This window comes from Falco peregrinus, chromosome 5 (genome assembly GCF_023634155.1).
Source record: "Falco peregrinus isolate bFalPer1 chromosome 5, bFalPer1.pri, whole genome shotgun sequence".
NCBI lineage: Eukaryota > Metazoa > Chordata > Aves > Falconiformes > Falconidae > Falco > Falco peregrinus.
The window spans coordinates 98,743,475-98,763,941 of NC_073725.1; the positions used below are offsets into that span (position 1 = coordinate 98,743,475).

At 45.7% G+C, this 20,467-nt stretch overlaps 1 protein-coding gene across 6 annotated transcripts in view; it reads left to right on the plus strand.

The window, feature by feature from the left end:
* ADAMTS9 (ADAM metallopeptidase with thrombospondin type 1 motif 9) overlaps positions 1 to 20,467 on the plus strand; it is an 86,644-nt gene that overhangs the window by 47,471 nt on the left and 18,706 nt on the right. For 5 of the 6 annotated variants that reach the window (XR_008747236.1, XM_055804283.1, XM_055804284.1 and 2 more), the window contains 3 exons: positions 220 to 396; positions 14,138 to 14,305; positions 19,378 to 19,551. Coding sequence is in view for 5 of the 6 variants with exons in the window: in XM_055804283.1 (XP_055660258.1) it covers positions 220 to 396; positions 14,138 to 14,305; positions 19,378 to 19,551 (519 nt within the window). In the remaining variant the exon portion in view is untranslated. The remainder of the gene's footprint in view (positions 1 to 219; positions 397 to 14,137; positions 14,306 to 19,377; positions 19,552 to 20,467) is intronic. The other variant, XM_055804285.1, reaches the window with a different exon arrangement.

Here is a 20,467-nt window from a genome sequence, read left to right on the forward strand (position 1 = left end):
CTGGCAGTATGGTTGTGGAGCAGCATGGAAAGCTTTGGGAAGAGAAGCTGAAGCAGCTGATGCTCCATCTGAGGCTCCTGCAGCCTTTGTGGGGGGATTTGGCTGGAGTGGGTGGCTTGGGAACAGAACCAACCATTGGGTCTTGGGAGGTGCTAGTGCTTTGAGCAACCGTTAGCAGCTGCCCAGACAGTGATTGCTCTGTCCTCTGCTGACTTCCAGTGCACGAAGCCATGTGGGGCAGGGACAAGAACACGGCTGGTGGTGTGCCAGCGCCCTAATGGAGAAAGGTTTACGGATCTGAGCTGCGAAATCCTTGACAAGCCACCGGACAGAGAGCAGTGCAATGTGCAGGACTGTCCTAGAGATGCTGCCTGGAGCGCTGGTCCTTGGAGCTCGGTACGACCATAAACTCTTTCTCTTTGTGAACCGTTTTGTGGATATCCCATAACAACAGATTTAACTTGCTTCAAACCAAGGTGCTAATGCTTCATGTCTTAAAACTGCACTTAAAGAGGATTATTGACAATATATTCAGAATAACACCTGTTCAGGAAGGGCTTACATTAGGGCAGCTTGAGTCCTTTAATTTAAAAGGCACTTTCTGCTAAGTAGCCACCTTTGTCCGTTTTATTACACTGTGCGAGCGCTGTGCATTATGAGTCTTGGTTCTGACTGAGTTCTTTGCATATGGATTTGAACCTGGCATTTAAGCAGTACATTTCCATTGAACTTAAATTGTTCTGGTATTTAACGGTAATACTGCACTGTGCACCTACTGGTTTACCAGTCGCATGTTTTCTGCCAAAAGCAAGATGACAGGGGGAAATGTGCCCTAAATTGCATTAACTCCCAAGCATGTACAAGCTTGTATAGATGTGTGTGCGTGTCTCTACCTGCCCCCACACACACAGCTATACAGAAACCTGTGTGCATTCACACCTGTGCTCTATTTCTGTTCCCGTGTATATATGATATGAGTGTGATATACTGTGCAAAGGCACCTGTAAGCTTTTCTTGTGCATCTCTGGTTCTGGAAAGTTACTGTCTGGCCTGATCTCCAGCTGCTGCTCTAAATATCATTAAGACAGCAAGGGATCAGCGAGGTGGTGGAAGGCTTAAAACCCTGGGAGCTTTTTTGTAACAATATAGAGTGTGGAGCAGGGGTGCCTTAAACTGCTCCTTTGCCACTGGAATAGCCTGCTGCAGGGATGCTCCTGTGAGGGCAGAGCAGCCCTGAACTGCAGGGCTGGGATGCTCGTTTGGGTGCCACAGCTTTGGAATTCTCCCTGGCCAGAGCAGCACCTCCTGCTCGGCGCGGAGCCCCGGTGTGCAGTGTGGGGCTGAGCCTTGCGCCGAGGCGAGAGCTGCCTGGTGCACTGGAAACCACGGACCTGCCCGGTTTGGAGTGGCCTTCAAACAAATGTCAACCTTGATTGTGTATCATTTGAAGAAGATGTTAAAAAAAAAAATTATTTAATCTGACTCAAAAGCACTTTATAGGAAAACAAAAAGAGGCCTGTTTGTAATGTATTGGACTTCCTTAATTGTCACAGTTGGAAAAGTCACCTTGCTAAAACATAACCACGCTCGTTTCTGCGGGTGCTTCCAGTCATGCCTTCGGTAACACTCCTCGATATCTTTATCATACCTCAGTGAGTTATGCAATAGCCATAAAACTGCTGACCTGGTGTTTATACGGTGCTTTACCAGTACAAGGGACGGTGATATGAATAATTTCGTTTGAGGTGCTAATGTATCACTTGTACACTGATAGAGCTGGTGCTAAAAATGAGCGAGGTGAGCTAAGCAGAGCTAGGAATGCATGCGGTGGCTTCCCCGCAGAGCTGCCGGCTGGGAGCTGCTGTGTTACCTGTGCCGGACCGTTTGCAAGAACCCAGGGGGCGGACAGAGTTGTGTTGCATTTTGGTGTCGCTCGGCGTTCAGCCTCCTCACAGCTGTTCAGGAGCAGGCTCCAGGGCTGCGTCTGCTTCTCTGTGTTGGAAATGCAGGGTGCAGTCCTGTATTTTGGGGTTGGGTTGGTTGGTTTTGGTTTTTTTGTCCACCCAGAAAAAGTTCCCTTGACTCTACTCAGTCTTATTAACCTTGGTGGGTTGTCCTCGCTCAGCATCCCGGGAGCGGGTGGGATGTCTGGCAGACAGGCAGAGGGCAGGGGCATCCTACCCTGCCTGCGGCATCTCCCACCGGCTGCCCCCGGTGCTCGCAGCCCCCCGGCCTCCCACAGGTGATGGGGCTGCAGGGCTGAGCCCCAGTCGTTGCCACAAAGTGACTTGATTTTTCAGTCTTATTTCTGAGGTGTCCTTTGGCTCTGATGTAGGGGACCCCAGAGCTGTTTGAAAACCAAATTTTATCTATGGGGTCAACAGGCTTCGTGTCCCTCCTGCAAAATACTCCACATGTATGTCTACCTCGTGCTACTACTGTAGGTAGTAACATCCAAATCTTTTTTTTTTCTTTAGTGTGGTATCACCTGGATTTGCTTTAGCTCTGTCATTGGTTACAAACATCATTCTGTAGCTGTACGTACTTCATCTGTTGGGATGGAGTGTCACTACCATATTTTTTTGGTCACTTTTGAAACAAGAGTATAGTATTAGCTGAAACTTTTCAGCAGTATGGATTTATGTATTTATGTAAAAGTGTATTTATTTTTCCAATATTGTTATTTAATTTTATAAAAATATTGCATACATTTACGATGTTTAATGTTAATGTTGAACAATGAAAATTAAAGACAAGTAGAATGTAATCATAAATGAATTTGTATAATGATTTCTAGAGTCTTTTGCTAAATTAAGATCATATACTTAGTTTTGGTATCTTTGACTATATTTTCTGAAATGGTACTGCCATGTTCCATCTTTTGACTCGCTTTTCTTTTACTTTGTTGTCCAACAGAAACTGTCATTCGCAATAATTAAACACAGTTTAAAGTGTCTAAATTACAAAGTTCAGATAACTAATTTCTTGCAAGCACCTGTCTGGCTTAGCTTTACTCAAGTTTCAGTGAAATTAGTACCATAAAATGCATACAAATTAAAGCAGAGAGAGTCTGAGGAGTCCAACCCGCAGTCCTCAGGTGAAATTCCATTGGGATTTCATACAGTAAACAAGTGATTTTATCTGACTGGTTAAATCCAGGTTTTAAAGAAAGAATTAAATGAATAAAGAGGTTCTGTATGTCAATGATAATTTCATAACGGGAGACTGGTGAGATGCCATGTCATTATAATGGGTGTTCAAGGAGGGCTAAGAGGAGGTGACCATTTTATATCCTTGTTTATTTAAGAATATGTATTTAAACACTGCAGAACTGTACACCATGTGATAGACCTGACCTTTTTATTAAAATAATACTTTAGAAAACATGCAGAGACTGTCACCAAGGTACAGAAAGTGGTGGGTTTTTCTCCTCTGACTGCCCCATGGCATGAACACAGATGTCCGTACATGCTCTCGAATACCGAGAGGAAATCTCTCCATGTTCTCCAGAGTGAGGGAGATGTTCACAGAGAGCATTATCCATCACTTCACTTAAAACCTGAGGCTGAACCCAATTCTCTCGGGGCGGATCTGCTCCTTGCAATCATTATTCCCATGAAACTTTGAATTTACCGTAATATCAAATTGTATCCTGATACAATTTATGAATAATGCTGAACGGACTTGTTGTGGGCTTCTCATTCTGTCTGAGTTAGGAAATGGGCACAGATAAGGTAAAACAATTATATCTCACAGCACCCAGTCCTGGTTCACTCAGGGAGTGATTTGAACTTTGCTGCACCAGGACAGTAATTATTTGACTTTGACCTGTGGAAGATGGATGGGTGGGGTTTTGGATTTGGTGGGGGGTTTTGTTGGGTTTTTTCCTTCCTAAAAAAAAAAGTATTGTAATTTTAAAAGTAATCTGCTTTTTCAAGTACTTATTGCTTTTGGGTATCAAAAGTTCTAGCTGCTGATGCAATGGTTGCATAGCTCTTCGTGCCTGCAAAATGGCAGTGTGTGCTTCCCAGCTCTTTTATCAAATAGGCAGAAACGCTGGCATCATAGTCCTTGACCGCCTTTTGATCTAACAATGAAAAATTGGAAGCTTAGCATAAAATAATTAGAATATCAGCTGGCTAAGCTCCAGGCTCTGTTATTGTCAATGTGAATTCAGGTTTTCATTGGGACGATATTGCTGTTTCTATCCCCTTAGGCACTGATGGTTTTGCAGGGCTCTCCAGCTGCACGCAGGGACGTAGGTACTGGCGAAGGGGCTCTGGACTCAGTGGGAAGCGGGAGGATTGCCTGGCTAACAACTGTGTCAGGGAGCTGGCACTCAAGAACTTTAATCTTAAAACCGGTGTTAGTGGAAAGTTCAGGTTATTTGTATTTAATTCTGTCAAAGCCCCAACATGTTGTTTACAGAATGCCTTCCCCGTGAAGCTGGCTGAAAATAGGCGGTTCAACAGCAATATTCTCCATGTCGTTGTTCTGATAATATTCTTAGCAGGCAGGATGTCAGCTCTTGCTAAGGCAGAAGTGATAACCAGGGGCAGATTTGGTTGCAAGTGTATATAACTCCTGTTCTATTCCTCTCTTCTGCAGCAAATGAATTTGCTGTGACAGCAGCATTACTGAGCTGCTGTATGATTCTTTACACATGTTTTGCAATAACAAAGCCATCCTTGAAAATGAAGTGATAGGCATGCTGAACTCTCCAGTCACTCAGTGATTCACATTGCTTTTTCTGTTCTTCATTCATATGATGACAGTTTAGGCTCTTGAGGCTGCGACAGCAAGTCTGTATTTCTCTGTAGTGCCAGGTATTACCAGAAAACTAATAAAAACTGTCCTACCCCAAGAGTCTGTGGGGGAAGGACAAATGTTTCTGCAGCAGAGGAAGGCTGTGCACATGGTCCCAGAACCCAAGCAGAAGGGTGCATTGCCTGGCTTGCATGCCTTTAGAAAAACAGGTAGAAATAGATGCCTTAGTGAAGATTTAATAAAGCTGATCCAGACCAAAATGGGAACTTGGTAGCCTATGGATATCCCCATCTGTCTGAAACTGTCTCCATCTCGGAGCTGTTTACCGTACGCTTAGGCTGGCCCACCAAGGCTGCTGTCCCTCTTGGGTTCCTGGCTGCCTCCCCTCTAGGATCACTCAGAGTGACTGACTCTAGGGACTGCCGGTTCGATGCGCTGATAAAAGGCAAGAAGTTGTCTGCTTTGGTTCCCCAGTCAGAAAAAGGGATTTGACAGCGCAGTCGTCTTTGCTTTTGTTTAAAAAATCAAACCAGATCTATTTCAGCCCTCTCTTATACTCCCTACTGTGTGACAGCCACCCCGAGCATCCCACCACCAGTGCCCAGCTTCAGCCACCCTCCAAAACTGCACATCATAGCTGGGAATCCACCTATTTGCTGCCTCGTGCCCTTCTCAGACCTTCTCCCAGAGGGTAAATGCAGTTGGGGTTTTTATTTGAAGAGTTTCAGCCTGTTGGTCCTCCAGGGCAGCGGTGATGTGTGCTCCTGCGGCTCTTTCCTCAGCTAAGCGCCCACCATCCCTGCCAAGGCTCAGAGCCACAGCTGGTGGCTCCAGGCCAGTTACAGGTGGGTGAAGCCAGTGGTACCCAGCTGCTTGGTAGAAGAATGTCACTTTATTCCCTCTTGCTACTCTAAAATCTCCAATTTTTATTTTTCTTTCCATTTTTCTTGTTTGCCTGTCATCACCATCTCCCATTGCTACTTCTGTTTCTCCTTAAATAAGACGAACTATATAGATATACTTTTTCTATCAGTTTTGCTGACTTTTTCCTATCAGTAGTGCTGGTGCTCCATGGGTGAAAAAACAGCCATCAAAGTCCATTTACTACACTGCAGGTGAAGGACCACCCTGTGGCACTGTGAGCTTAACGCTGAGCTGCACTTAAGGGCTTTGCTGGTTCAGCTCCTTGCAGGACTGATTTCCTGCAACTTAATGCTCAGCTGTTGCAACCCACGCTCCTCCCCTGCAGGCATCTGTTAGTCTTTGCACCCGTTGTGATCTGACCTGGTGGTTAAACCAAGTGTCTTTTAGTCTGATGGAGAATTAGAAGGATGGGGCAGCAGTGTCTCCTCTAACCTCCCCAAGACAGTGCCCAAATGCTGGGGAAGTACCAGGGCAATGAGCTGCAGAGAATGGCCCATCTCATCTGCTCCCCTTCCATAGTCTCTCCTGTTGCCATTGGCAGGACAGACAGGAGCTGGACCAGTGGTTAGACTCAGGAAGGTTATTTTCCTGTATCTTGAAACTCTTCTCTTTCCCCCACCACCAGGTGATGCAGCTTTTCCCAAGTTCCCCAGTGCACCATCCCACTGGGAGCAGGTAACTCCGTTAGTACTCACTGATGTTTCTCACCATGTATAGTCCAACCCGTGCTTCTGTCCTAACTTACTGCAAAATATCACCTTTCTCCAAGGAAGTACTGTGGCTGTTTGGCTGTATTTAGTGTGCCTCTGTGGTTGCCTTTTTATGCCTCTCCTCTTACACATTTTCTCAATGAGATGGTCATTGTGCAGGCCCTGCACAGCTGGCCTGAACTTGAACTGGTGGTGGGACCGCTGTTCAGTGGTGATGGGATCCAGGCTCTGTGTCGTGGCTGGCCCATCCGTGGCTGCTGGCTTCGTAACGTCTGCAGATGTCCTATGCATGCACATATGCACACACTTGCACACACGGGAGAAATAAGGCAATAAATAAAAGGGCAATTGCTGGGAATGTTTGTCTCCCAGAGCACTGGTTTTGAGTGTGGTAATTGAAATATCTGTTAGACTGCAGGAGACACATTAGAGCAGTAACATGCTTTCAAGAATGAGCTGTGAAGTTTAGCATCTTTGAGCAGATCCCTGAGCTGGGCATTGGGAAGTCTGTGTGCGTTTTTCCTATATTCCAGATTCACGCTGTATACCCCAAACGGCAATAACTGCTGTTGCTCGGATCCTAGGGACTGTAGTATTCAGAAACAAGGATGTGCGAAGATGAGGGATGCTAAGCACAAAGACATTTACGGTGTTTCTAACTTTCCTGGTGACTGATTTGTGCAGTCATTAAGGAAAAATGATGTAGTCAGCCTTGTTCCAAAGGCACTTAATGCTCTATTCGTGTTTTAATTTTTACTAGCTCATGGGAGGGGTGAGTGAGCCAGCAGCATGGATGAAAATCTGTCTGATGCCCCATACCATGTGCAGGCTGATACCATTTGATCCCTACAGCATTAAGCCAAGATTTTCCTTTATAAAACCAGAGAGCGAGAAGCAGCCCAGTGCTCTTACAAACTCCCGGTGTGATGCACACCTGTGAAATAGGGCTGACATTCCTCAGAGAGCTCTTTACTTTGTGTTTCACTCCATCTGACACGGAGAAATCCTGTTCTTGAATGGGACTTCTAAATGGCATTATAATACAACTGTTCACTAAAAATATGAAGTGTCAGTTAGCTTAGGCTGCTTGCTGCTTCAATTGCTACTCTTTTAAAAGTGCCACAGCATGGAAAATAAGCCTTATCAGTGCCTTCCACATCCCATTATACCTGCATCCTTGGGCAGCTCACACATTTCCTAATTTGAGGATACGCCGTCTAATGCCTCCCTTCCTGGAGAGGCCTGCAGTGGCTATTTGGGGTTTTTTGCTTGCTTGTTGTGCAAGTTAAGTAGTGCAGAGTGGGGCAGGGACACAGCTTTCAAGGTAGCTTGATGTGCTCACAGCCCTGCTGGTTTCTGTACTGGGTAAGGTCTTGGTATGGGATGTAACAACAGGGTGGGTGAAAGAGGAGGAGGAAGTGATATTGACTAGGTGGGCACTATAGAAAAGGAGATGTATGGCTACTGCAATTACCTGCTTTTCTCCATATACCTCATGAGGTTTCCCGGCTCAGGGAGATTACTGTGTGACTTCAGTGCTCAGGGCCTTACATCTTGCAGAAGTGAAGGAGCCCAAGAGCATCCTTTCTTCCAGGCAATCTGCGCTGCTGGAGGAACAGGCTCCAAACACACCAGCCTCTTCCCTTTGCTGCAGCAACACATCAAGTTGGACGCTTTTCTTTGAGAAACTTTTTGGGGGGGGGTCCTTTTTTTTTTTTCTTTTTTTAACCTGTTACAAGACATCATCTGAGGTCACTCACCAGTCTCTGCGGCCGGGTTTGGCAGCGGGAAGGTGAAGGTTTAGTGGATAGTTTCATTTCTCCCTTTTGCAACTTATCACTTGGGAAACTCTGTGTCTCTGCTGCAGCGCTGAGAGCAGAGCAGCAGAGACCCTGCAAGCACTGCAGAGCCAGGGCCAGCCGCTGTGGGTGTCCCCCCTCGCCCGTGCCCAAGAGCCCTCAAGGGCACCAGGGAAAAGCCTGCTCTTGTGCACACCAAGGGCTGCCCTCCAGCTCCAGGAGGGCTCCTCAGGGTGGCTTTACAGGGGTTCTGGACAGTGCTCGCAAACCTACTTGGAGTAGACACTCCAAAATCCCTAATGTTCACGTCCTTTTGTCAAGCCTCCCATTTCTCTGGGGAGCCAGCCTGGATTAAGCATTTCTAAAGCCTCTTTCAAACTGCAGTGCAATGCTTCGGTGTGTTTCGCTCAGGTCTCAGGTCCAGTTGCCCTCCCTTGAATGTAGAGACCACTTTTCCCTCTTAAAAGCACAAAAATCAGATGGATTTTCTGGCTTTGTACCAGCTAAAATCGCCATGACCACGTGCTCTCGGCAGCTGGCCGCGTTAAGGTATGGCTCCCGCTCACAGCTTTGCAGGGAAGGAAAGCCAGGCTGGGTGAATCCCACTGTCTTCCCACCCCGCAGGCATGGGCTTCTCACCGTGCCAATGCACCAGGGGTGAGCCCACACTAAAACAGATCGGTGGAAGGAACAGGGTCTCACAGTAGCAACAAATACTTCCTAAAGTGCTGAAGCCACAGGAGAAACCATGGCATGGAGCTGCGCCCCTGTTTTAAGCCTGTTGCTTGTCTCGCTGAAGCCGAGGGAGTTACCTGCTAAAATACCTTGTTGTGAGGCTAACAAGTTTGGATGGCACAGAGCTGCTGTTGCTGGATAACACACAAAGTCATTTTAAGACTTCTGGTAAAGGTCCAGCCGGAGAGGAGGGATCCGGGCTTTCCTTGGCAGTGTGTCTGCTGATGTCCCTGGTGCTCGAGAGACTTCAGAGGTGCAGAAGTCACAGGGCTGTGATCTCAGCGTCGGATAGCAGCAGTGTGAGTTATAGTACGGGCTGATGGAGACTAATAGGATGCTGAAATGTAACGACAAGGGTGCATGGTTGGGCTCTGCTCGGAGTTGCAGGAGTTTACTGACATCCAGGAGCACAGCCCCCCATGGACAGGGGCTGTAACGCACGGTAGGGCTCTCTCGCTTTTCTCCTTTATTTCATCCAGCACATGTTTCAGCTCAGATTGTTGGAAAGGATGAACAAGGCCTTACTTACGAGCGCTTACTTTCCATATAATCCTTAATGTGTGGAAATCTAAACCTACAAGGATTGATTTTAATTTCCTCCAAAAAGTTGCTCCTGGCAGAATCTGATAAAGCCATATTTAGTCTAATTCTTCCCAGCCCCAGCCCTGCCCTTGGTGAGCTATCGGAGCATACCTATCTTTGGGAATTCACTTGGTGATCACCGCAGCTTGCATTCATTATCTTAAATACCTCCCAAATCGTTGGCTGATGCTTGAGAGGCCTGGAAAAGCGGTCTAACAGCATTTTCTGAACACCTTCACTTTTGGGGGAGAATGTCCCCAGGTTCTTGCAGGTGGTTTGCTTTTCTGCCTCATGTTGAACTGCCCCTTCAATGCACAGTTTTGCCTTGACTGTTTTGTGCTGCCTCTTTTCACCAAGATTTGCTCATTTCTGCCCGGGGCTGTTGCACCCTTTGGGTACCAGCCCCCAGCCTGGCAGCGGCACAGCCCCAGTACGAGCTCCCAGTGCAGAAGAGCAGGTCATGGTCTCCCCACAGGAGGGTCAGAACCTGGGACCAGCCAGCCAGAAATTTTCTACAAGTTTTTAAGAGCTTTTGGGGTACATACTCTGGGTTTTTCCTGCTACCAGCCTAGTGAATCAAGTAGCAGCCTTTCTATTTTAGAGAGATCTTAATGAACAAGATAGACTGTCATCTTCCAAAATATCAGAGTAGGATGTGCAGCAAGGTTTAGTTTAAAGCAGTTTGCATGTGCTTGGTAAAACAGAATAATCTTCCTCATTCCTGAACTCTGAAACAAAAAACAAATTTTTGTGGAAACAAAAACACAAGCTTGCCGCTGTGCTGGAGCAGAGTGATGCCTTGTAGGAGATATTTAGCATCGTGTTCTGACCTTTCTGGAAACAGTTGATAGGGAAATATTTTTGTCCTATTTATTTAAACTTTTTCCTTTCCTTTATTTAAACTAGGCAGTGTATTTATTTGAAAAAATCACCAGCGTGCCAATCCCTGGTTCTTGGCATGTTAACAAAACGAATTATGCCATAAACATAAACCCCTTAAATCTGTGCTCAAATGCTTTGATCTTAATGCTCTTAGGAAAGTTCTTTTGTTCTTATTCTCCATGTAAAGCGCCAGGTGTGATTTGTGGTGATTTTAGGAGATAATAAAGATAATAACAAGAGGAAGGTTTACAGATCCTTTAGTGTACCGGCTATAGCTGTTTTTTGAAATAGTATTCCTATATTATTTTATGTGCCACAATAAGCTTGGTTATTTCTAAGAAACAACATAATGTGGTGTTCTCACACCATCCTCCATGCCTGGCTATCCTCCCAGGTTCACCCAGGGGTGTTGTTTGCTGCTGTGCCTCCATGACAGGCTGGAAACAGCATTTCAGAGCAATGTTTTCCCACTCTGGAGTGGAGGCAGGGATGGGTTGACCATGGGCATGCCCAAGTGCATGTGATCCTCGACTGTAGGAAGCTGGTTAGCGAAAAAGGTCAATACGGTACCTCGGTTACACCTTCAGGGCTGGATCCAGAGGTGATTAAAACCAATAGAAGTCTTTCTGTTGACTTGCAAAGAACCTTGGATGAGGCTGCTATTGCACAAAGAGCCACCTGTCCATCCGCAGTACTTGGAATTATTTTCTACAGGGGGGGAGGATAGAAAAGAAGTCAAGAAAAAAAAAAAGAAAAATATGAAAAGAGTGGTTTTGTCTGTTCTATTCAGAAGTTTTAAAGAAAGCAAGGACAAAGCTTACCTCACCATGGCACTGAAAGATACCATAAGTGGGTGGCAGCATTTGCAGTGATGAAGAGTCCTGCTAGTAAAATTCAAAGTTTCTTCAGGGTCGAAAATAAATGATGAGGCTGATGGCAGTAGCTATGTGTGTTGCTTCCTTAAGTCATATGGCGTTGAGACGAAGCCCACTGTTTTGGGCTTTGAGTAAATTTTGGGTAAATTATTTTCTGCATGTGGCTCACACATGCTTCAAAACTACGTGCCAAATAAAAGCTGGAAATACCTAAGATGTATTAGAAGGCAGTTATGAAGTAGACTCTTTGCAAAGGAATTTTCAGTCTCTGATACTTGGTTATGTTAGACTTTTTTTTTTCTGTCAGTGCAAATGAGATCATAACTCACATGTGCATGAGAGCAAATGAGTGGTTTAGATCTAAAAATGCACAGCTGCCTAAATTTGATTTGTATTAAAGACAGACATAGAAATGATTAATTCCAGCATCTTGGGAATTACATTTAAGTATTAACAAAATTAGGGAAATTATGCCTCAACCTCTGAGTGCACCAAGGTATGCATGCAGTCTTCTTTGATCACGAGATAAATGTCAGAATCAGGCTCCACGCCCAAGTTAAGCAATTTGTAAAACGGGAATAATAATTTTGGAAATGACTAGCACCACATTATTTGTGAGATCAAATACTTATCAACCGACTTCAGGTCCCCAGAACTGTTCTTGTTTTATTGCATGATACAGTTATTCTTCCCTTGGGATAAATACTGGATCCAATGTATTTTTTAAATTAGAGAAAAGATGTGCTAGGCTGTACTGGCTTGGGATGTGGGGCAAGAGAGAGTCCTGATGAGGTCTATGAATTTATGTTTTAGCTTTGGCTGTCACAGTAATGTGGCATCGACCTGCATGGAGAGCACTTACTGAGGAGCACTTGAATTTTGTGGAAATATCGATGTTGGCGTTTAGTCCAAAGACAGTAAATGGATGAAAGTATTAGAAGTTTACAACTCGGTTCAGAAGGATTTGACAGTTTCTTCTCGCTGCTGACGTTCGTTGCCTGGGGAGAGATGCAGGGAGAATGAAAAAAATGAACTTCTGATGGAATTTGAAGGCTTATAAAAATAAGATAACATTCACTCAATCTTTTTTCTGTTGATACTAAAGAAAGATGTGAAGTTTATGAACCTGGGTAACTCATGGAAGTCTTGTTTTGAAACAGGGGACAGAATTCCCTCTGTTTCTCAGTGCAAGGTTGAATGTTGCTCGCTGGGGTTTTTTAGCCTGTCTTGAAGTTGCATCTGGGCTCAGGAAAACTCAGAGGCAGCCATCCCTGCCGGAGGCTCACCTGGCTTCCCCACCTCTTAGAGGAGCATCATTAGTGGCCCTGAAACCCTGTTGATCACAGGGGACATCAGCTACCTTTTCTCAGCCTGTAACAGCCTTGCAGCAGGAAAGTGGCTTTTTCAGGACATAGCTTATACAAGCTTTTAAACAGCAATGTCTGATCTTGTTAAGTTACACCCATTTCTTTCCACATTGGTCTGAAGTTTTCCCTATGATTTCGAAGCAAGTTACTACTCTCACTGGTTCTGTGTGTACCTCTTAACACAATAGGGGCTGAATGCATTGGAAGTAGGGCTGTAATTTAAAATAATCACAGCTGTAAATGTATATGCCAACTTCTATTCTAATGGATCTTCCAGAACTGCTACATATATAAATTGTAGTTTTTTAGATTTCGAATGTATTCATAGGCTGGGAAGAGCTCAGGCTATAATTTATTTCTTAGGAAATATACTGATGGAGTTCCAAAATGAAGGTAGAAGCCTCATCTCTGCATGTTTCCTGCATTCTGAAAAGAAAGCAAAACATTTTATGTTGAAAAATGGTTGAAACAGTGTGTTTGTGCCCAAGGATTAAACCAGGATGCTTATGACATAGTATGTAATGACTTGCATAATGTGTAATGAAGAAATTGAAGCTGAGTCTCTGGGTGCATCATGCTGAGTAAGAGGCTTGTTCTACACGAAACTGTCATATTAAATTCTTGTCGTGATTCCAGACCCCTTTGATTCCTAAATCTTTTGGAGGAGACTAATCTGAAATCAAAGTGAAGTTGCTTGGGGTTTGCATGCCAGAAGTGGTCACATTTGAAAAAGTTCAGTGAACCTGCAGAGGGAGGTTGAAATTAGTTGCTTCACTACAAAGCTTACAGCTAACATACCTGCTGGTTTGCTTTTTGCTTTGATTCTTCAGGCTCTGCCTTCTTGCCACCTTCTGAGTTGTTTTCAAAATGCATAAATCTTAAGGATGAGCATGTCCTGGTTTCAGTCTGTTTAGTTAAAAAAAAAAAAAATAAATCAGCCTACATTGGTAAAACAACCATGAGCTTTATTACGAAGGACATGGAAAGATGCACTTTTCTCTTCCATCTTGTCCTTTGTTCACTTATTTTCCTCTGTGAAGGTGTATATCACACTTCACTTTCCTGATTTACCAACATTTGACCTCCCTTTGTACCAAAGTAAATGGAAATGGTTCTTTCAAGTCCTCCTAAGCAGATACTGAGGGCTCCTGCCTTGATCCCTGTAAGATGACTCTGCTCCTTTGAAACCACTGGAGCAATGCTAGGAATCCAGCCTGTTATCCCTGCTGAATGTCAGCTGCTTTCTCTGTTTTGATATTGACATTTTGGGGGGCTTTGACTAAGAATATCATGCAATATTCAGTGCAAATGGGAGCATTTCCAGTGGTTAAATTCTGCCCTTCTGTATGCCCCTCAAGCTTTGCGTAGGCTGCCGGGGACCTGGGGATGGGCTTTTTGGTCCACTTAAAAGAAAATGCCCTGGGTAGCATGGCCCATATATAACCACGTAGGTGGCCCTGCATGGAAACTGATCTGTTGTTACTTTATATTTACAGTGTTCTGTCTCCTGTGGAAGGGGCCAAAAGCACCGCAGTGTGTACTGTTTGTCAAAGGAAGGGAGGCATGTAGAAGAAGATTATTGCAAGCACCTTGCTAAGCCCAACATGCAAAAGAAATGCAGAGGGGGCAGATGTCCGAAGTGGAAAGCAGGAGATTGGGGACAGGTGAGACGCATTGTACACCTTTTTGCACCCTTTGATATTATTCCTCCATCAAATTGGTTAGAAGCTGGTTTTCCCATTGCTTCTGTCCTCTTTAATTTTGCAAGGGTAAAAGTTTTGGGGCAGATCCTCAGGTGCTGTAAAGCAGCGTAACTTCATGGACAGCAGTGGAGCACCACTGATTTGTACCAGCTAAAAATGTGGCAACTTGCTTTTACTGTCTATCTGAAAGCAAATTCCTTGTACGTTTTAAGTTTCTGCTAGAAAAGGCATTAGTATATAATATTAAAGAGAACCTACTAGTTATTCATGCTTGTAATACCGTTATTATTTAAATGTGTCACATTCCAAGCAAAATCTTCCTGAGTCTTGAGAAAACTGAAAGTAATTTTATCAGCTTCCTGGGAAAGCCTAAAAAATAATCAGAGCTGTTCATTAAAAATGCTTTTCACTACCTTTTGTTTCTTAACAAGCTCATCACTTGATTTTGCTTCATTAAAAAGTCAGACACTGATGCATAGAGCAGAGGCTGCTGGAAATGTGAAAGTGCTTGGCGTTATTAAGTGTCTTGTTTGCTGAAAGCATACCTTGAACCCTTGTTTTCCTGAAAATAACGTCTTTGTCATCACATTGAATCTGCTGCATCAAATTTTTATCTCTGAACCTTGCTTCTCCCTCTACCTCATTAGTGTGCTAATCAGCAGAATTATTGAAAATCTCGGACTAAATGAACTGTTAACTTGTAAAACATAATGTTCTCTTGCAGTCTGTCTTCCAAATTAAGGTACAAAACACCACTTCTCACTGTATGCAAGTTCCCTGAAAGATAAACCACTAACATTGCCACAGGCACACACACAAATGCTAGGACTAGGACAGCATACTGTTGTTTAATGTCACCTATTAAAAAAGACAATAAACCCATCGATGTTCTATGATTGTTTTCAGACTAGTATTTGTTGTAATGCTTACCTTTGAATTCATAGGATGGGAGTAGTTACCTTTAGGTGTGTAAAGGGCTGAGGGCACCTTCGCCATGGAGGTTCAGTTCCTGAGGTCTGGGTCCCTTATCCAGGGTATGGCTGGGAGCACCCAGGTAGCCCTGCCAAATGCACAGTGCTGCTCCTCTGTTGGAAATTAAGTCAATATTATTACCTTTATGACCTGCAAGACTTGAGTCCTCAATTTTATACAGAAAGCTAGACTGAAAAGAAGCGAGGCCATTAGATAGTCTTGTCATAGTCGATTTGCGCCTTGTTTAAAGTGACTGCTCCTGAAAGCCATTTTTTATAGCTAATAGCTGTAAACATAATGTAATGATCTGTCGATTGCATTAAAATACACTAATGTTAATTGATAAAAGTGCGTGTTTTAAAATTCCCACTATTCCACCGCATGTTCAGAGTTAATTTTATGCAAGTGGAGAAAGAAACCCAAGTTAATCGGCGGATGAGGTGATTTATGGCCTGAGGTAATCTCTTGTGACTAGGCAATTAAGAAATATCTGTATGCTAGCAATAAGGCTAAGAACAGGCAGCGCATTTCCAGGGGTAGCTCCTCAGCCCAGCTCCCTGATGCTGTATGGGCTCAGCCAGCCGGCATCTTGCTTGGGGGAAAAATAAAGGGGTGGAAAGGCTCACTCTGCAACATCAATCACACTGGGCTCTTTAAAGGCACCTGAAATGCTCTGACATGGCTTCCTGGCACCCTGACCCTTGCTGGTGCTGGCGGCGTCTCTTTGCCCGTGACCGATGAAGAGCTGGGGCTGTCAGAAGTTTGGAGCACTGGCAGTGGCTGTCCCTGCGAGAGGCGCGCAGGGCTTGCACAGCTTTGCAACAGATTTGATGCCTTAGAGCTGTGGTGGATTTAGGTGCTGAACTTCTCATGAAAACTATGAAACAGGCAGGGGTTTAGCACTGGATATGCGGTAGACCAGGAGTTAAATGGGCATGGAAACTCTGTGTCACCTTCCCCATCACCAGTGCCACTGTTGAAGATAGGAGCCATGATGAGTTTGCACTTAAATACTATCAAAAAAAGCTTTCTGAGGGTCTAATTGCCTCTGAAAGATAATCCCAAATCTGAGCAGCTGTGGACTGGTTGCCTTTTGTCCTGGGTAAGCAAGCAAAAGTCTGCGTGAGAAATAAGGCAAGGTTTTCCTTTAAAAGTGCATCCTCCTTGTCACCTTATATACACAGGACATGTGCCTGCATGTGGTTTGTTTTTTCCTTTTGGGAAAAGGAATGATTAAAAAAATCAGGATTAAAAAAATACAGGAATAGTTAAAAATGAGTCCTTGTCAGCAGCTGGCTAGGCTGGTTCTCTGGTTCCCGTATTTTTTCCCTCTGAATGTTTTGTATTCAGAGTATTCAACTGGGTAATTCTTTTCTACATTGTTATGAATCCACTTTCCTGCAGCAAAGTGTTTTTAATATATCCGTAATAATCAGAAGGGAAGAAATGAGGCTTTTTCTCCAAGTTCTAACTGTGCTTGTGTCTGCACTGAAATGTCAGATTTAATGTTTTGCATCTCCTAAGTGGTATCAATTATGGCCATTTACCTTTCACTTAGCAAAAATACCAATGTTTATTCTGCTGTCTGATATTTACATATTTCAGCTACAGGCGGAAATCCAGCCCTGCCTAAAAACATAGGTAGAGCTTCTCCAGAGCCGAGCTGGCACTCGGCAATTTGGTGATTGACTCCCAGCGGAGAAAGGAGCACTCCTGGGAATGTATAGACTCCCCTGGAAGGACAAGCAGGCTGCCTGGCTCGTGGCATCCCATACAGGAATATTTAAATACAGCAAAGGTCGGCTGCCCCAAACTGAGTATCGTCTGGCTGTGCCAGCCAGCTCTATTCCCCCGAAGTAGACACAGGCTGGCTGACCAGCATTCTGGATTAAAATAGCCAGGATAAAAATGGTGTTAAAACCCACCTCTGTAACAGAGCATACCGGGGTTATTTTGAAGCCAGCCATAAACCCAGCCGGAGCCATGGCAATGCTGATGCTTTAGCCTGGGCTGCAGGAGGAAGCATCCCACAGGAGATGCCTCGATCCACTGGGAAAACTCCCGTGGTCCTACCTCGCCAACCTCACCAGCCCTTACCCCACCACAGCCCTCCTGTGGCCCCAGAGCTGGCCTCACCTGCAGCTTCAGCTTCTCGGGCTGGGGATGCGCTAGGATTTCTTTCTCCCGGGATGTGGCTGGATGGCATTGTGGCAGCTGGCCACCGAGTGAACTTAGAAAGCCCATTCAGCTAGGGAAAGCCTCCCCTACACACATCCTTGCAATTAACTCAAGGAAAACCTCTTTGCTTGCTTGCTCGCTTGCAGGAGGGCAGCTCAGAGCTCTTCCAAGGGACAGTCCTGGACGTGGCAGCCCTGGCCTGGGGTTCTGGGGGGGCTCACTCCCCCACTGCAAGTCCTCCCACCGATTTGGTCAGGGTGCGGCACCGATCTTAATGGGTTTACACAGGGGTAAAGTTTTGCCCAGGCACGTGGTGGGATGAGCTGACAGCTTTGCCCGGTGCCATGCTTTGCCCAGCACAGCCAGGGACCCTCCCCAGACCCAGACCCACTCTGCTGGGCTGTCACACGCAGCACAGCCCCCCGTGACAGAGCCACAGTGCGACTTGCTCTCCCTCATCACAATGCACCCGGGCATGTGCTTTTTGGGTGGGTGACAAATGCAAACCAAAAGGCATTTTACAGCATGGTATGCATCCTGGTGTATATGTTTCTCCAAGTTTGTGGCCATTATTCAGTTTAACTGTCCCCTATGGAATGTGTAGCCCAAACAGTGCCGTTAATCACAAGGAGGCAGCGCAGCATATGGGAAGCATTTGCATCACCAGTGACAGAAATCTCACTGCTGCTTTCAAAAGTTACACCAAAAAACTCCCACCCTCTTACACATATCTGAAGCCAGGCAAATAGTCACAGTCAGCTTTTCTTTGGCCCTCTTGGCTTTATGGGGCATTTGGATAGTAAAGCAAACAGAGCATTACGGAGGAATACTCTGCAGAAGAGAATTGCTTCCCTGTTAGGCACCGCTTAATTCCCTGCCTTAAGAAGGCTCGCTTTTATGGGTATTGCAATAACGGACTGTAAACTTGTTTTCTTAGTTCCCGGCGTATTAATAAGGTTGTTTATATTAGTTGTTAATTCAGGAAATGGCTAATCGTAATAGCTGTGTTTTACATGCATACCTTTGATTTTTACACGCTTTCTTCTATGAATGCAAATTCTCTTTATTCCAAATCTATACAGTATACTAGCCAGGCAGAATCCGTACCAGAGGGACTTCTAAGTACTGCTAAACATATTACAGTGTGCAGTCACAATACTAAGAAATGTTGCATGAAAGAAAAAACAAGCTTTTAAAAGCATTGTAGTGTAGATAATAATTTGAAGTTGTCTGAGAAACAGAGAAATCCAGGCTTTTCTTGCTGTGCCTAGAAGTGGAGAGAAATGTGCCCACAGTGTAATTAAGGAAATAGGAAATGCAGTTAATTTTAAAGACATTTGTTTTCACAAACTAACATTATGTCCTGGCTTGTGTGCATGTGCATGTTTAGATGCATGCTGAAAGAAATCCCAGCTGTATCATGCCTTTACCTCTCTACTTCTACAGACTTGCTTCTGTTATTCAGGTTTGCTTTTCATTAAAGTCCACTCCATTTGTGGCATTTGATATATTTTGAACTACTACTTTTTTGAGCCGAGTGCCTGAGAAGTAATATACAGAGCCTCGCCACCTCTGGTGTGTTGTGATGGTTTAGCAGTGCCGTTATCTCCAGAGGTTTTTGCAATAAAAATCCTGGCTGGGAAATCCTGACCCCACTAAAGCTAACAGCAAAAATTCCCGCTGGCTTCAGCAGAGCAGGGATTTTAGCCTGTCTGCTCTGCCCTTGCAAAAATTTTCCCTTGTGCAACAAAAAGCCGCACCTGTAAGTTTAAACGCCGGTGTTAGAGCGTTGCTCTCCCTGCCCAGAGCACAGGGTGAACCGCAGGAACTTACCATGGTGGCTGTGACAGGGACCACCACTCACCTTCCATCCCTTCCTGCAGTGCTCAGCGTCCTGTGGCCGGGGCGTCCAGCGCCGTGCGGTGCAGTGCCACAGCGGCACCCCGAAGGCGGCCGAGGAGGCAGAGTGTGACCCGGCCAGCCGGCCCTCCTCGCAGCGGGACTGCCACCTCCCCGAGTGCCCCACGCACCGCTGGGCAGCCGGCGAATGGCAGGCGGTAAGTGGGGTCCCCCCTTCGCCCTTCCCCGGGGTCACGTCACTTGTGCTCTCAAGCGTGCCACACGGGAGGATGCTGGGGACGGGGGCCACCGAGGCAGAGGTCGCTGCCGGAGGGCCGGGGGATTGGGGTTGCAACCCCAGGCTTGTCAAAACAAAACAAAAAAAAAACCAGAGGAAATGCTCATGAGTGCTGGCTGGAAGGGGGAGCTGAGAAATACCTCTGTAGGGTTAATTTATTGCTTCGTGCCGCCCTGCGTTTGGCTGGGACCTATGCAAATACTGAGCAGGGTTTGGATAGGGCGGATTTGGGGCTGATCCCAGAGGCTGAGCCCTGCCGCTCCACTGTGCCTGTGGGTTCGGAGGAATTGGGGATGTTGATAGTGCCCCGTTACCCCAGCTCCTTCTGACCTCTCTCTCCTTTCATGACGCCCCTGGTCCATGCTTTCTGTCAAGCCACGAGCAGCGCTGAGATGAGGTCTCCCATGGGACACAGTGCTTTTCCAAATGACCAGGATCAGCCCCCAGCAAACCCAGCCCTTAAGCTGGAGCAGGGGATTATAGCTGCTGCTCCAGTGGTTCTGGGAGCGGCTCTAACTCGCCTGCAGTGTGGATGATGGGTGGGCCGGAGGCTGAGGGGGTGGCAGGAGGACAAGGGAGCTCCAGGCAGGAGGAAGGGGTTCAGGAGGAGCCCTCGCACCAGCTGCCCGCAGGGTGCTGTGGCAGGCTTTGAGCGCACAGCCATTTTGGCAGAGAGAGTTCAGACCAGGCACTGAAATGATTATTTTCTCTCTGGTTTCATTCCATTTTTAACAATCCCTGGGTGAGAGTCCTGCCCCAGTTCTCTATCCCTCTCCCACTGTCCCAGACTCTTCACTGCTGTCCAGGGACTGCCAGCCTTGGAACTGGGAAAAGCC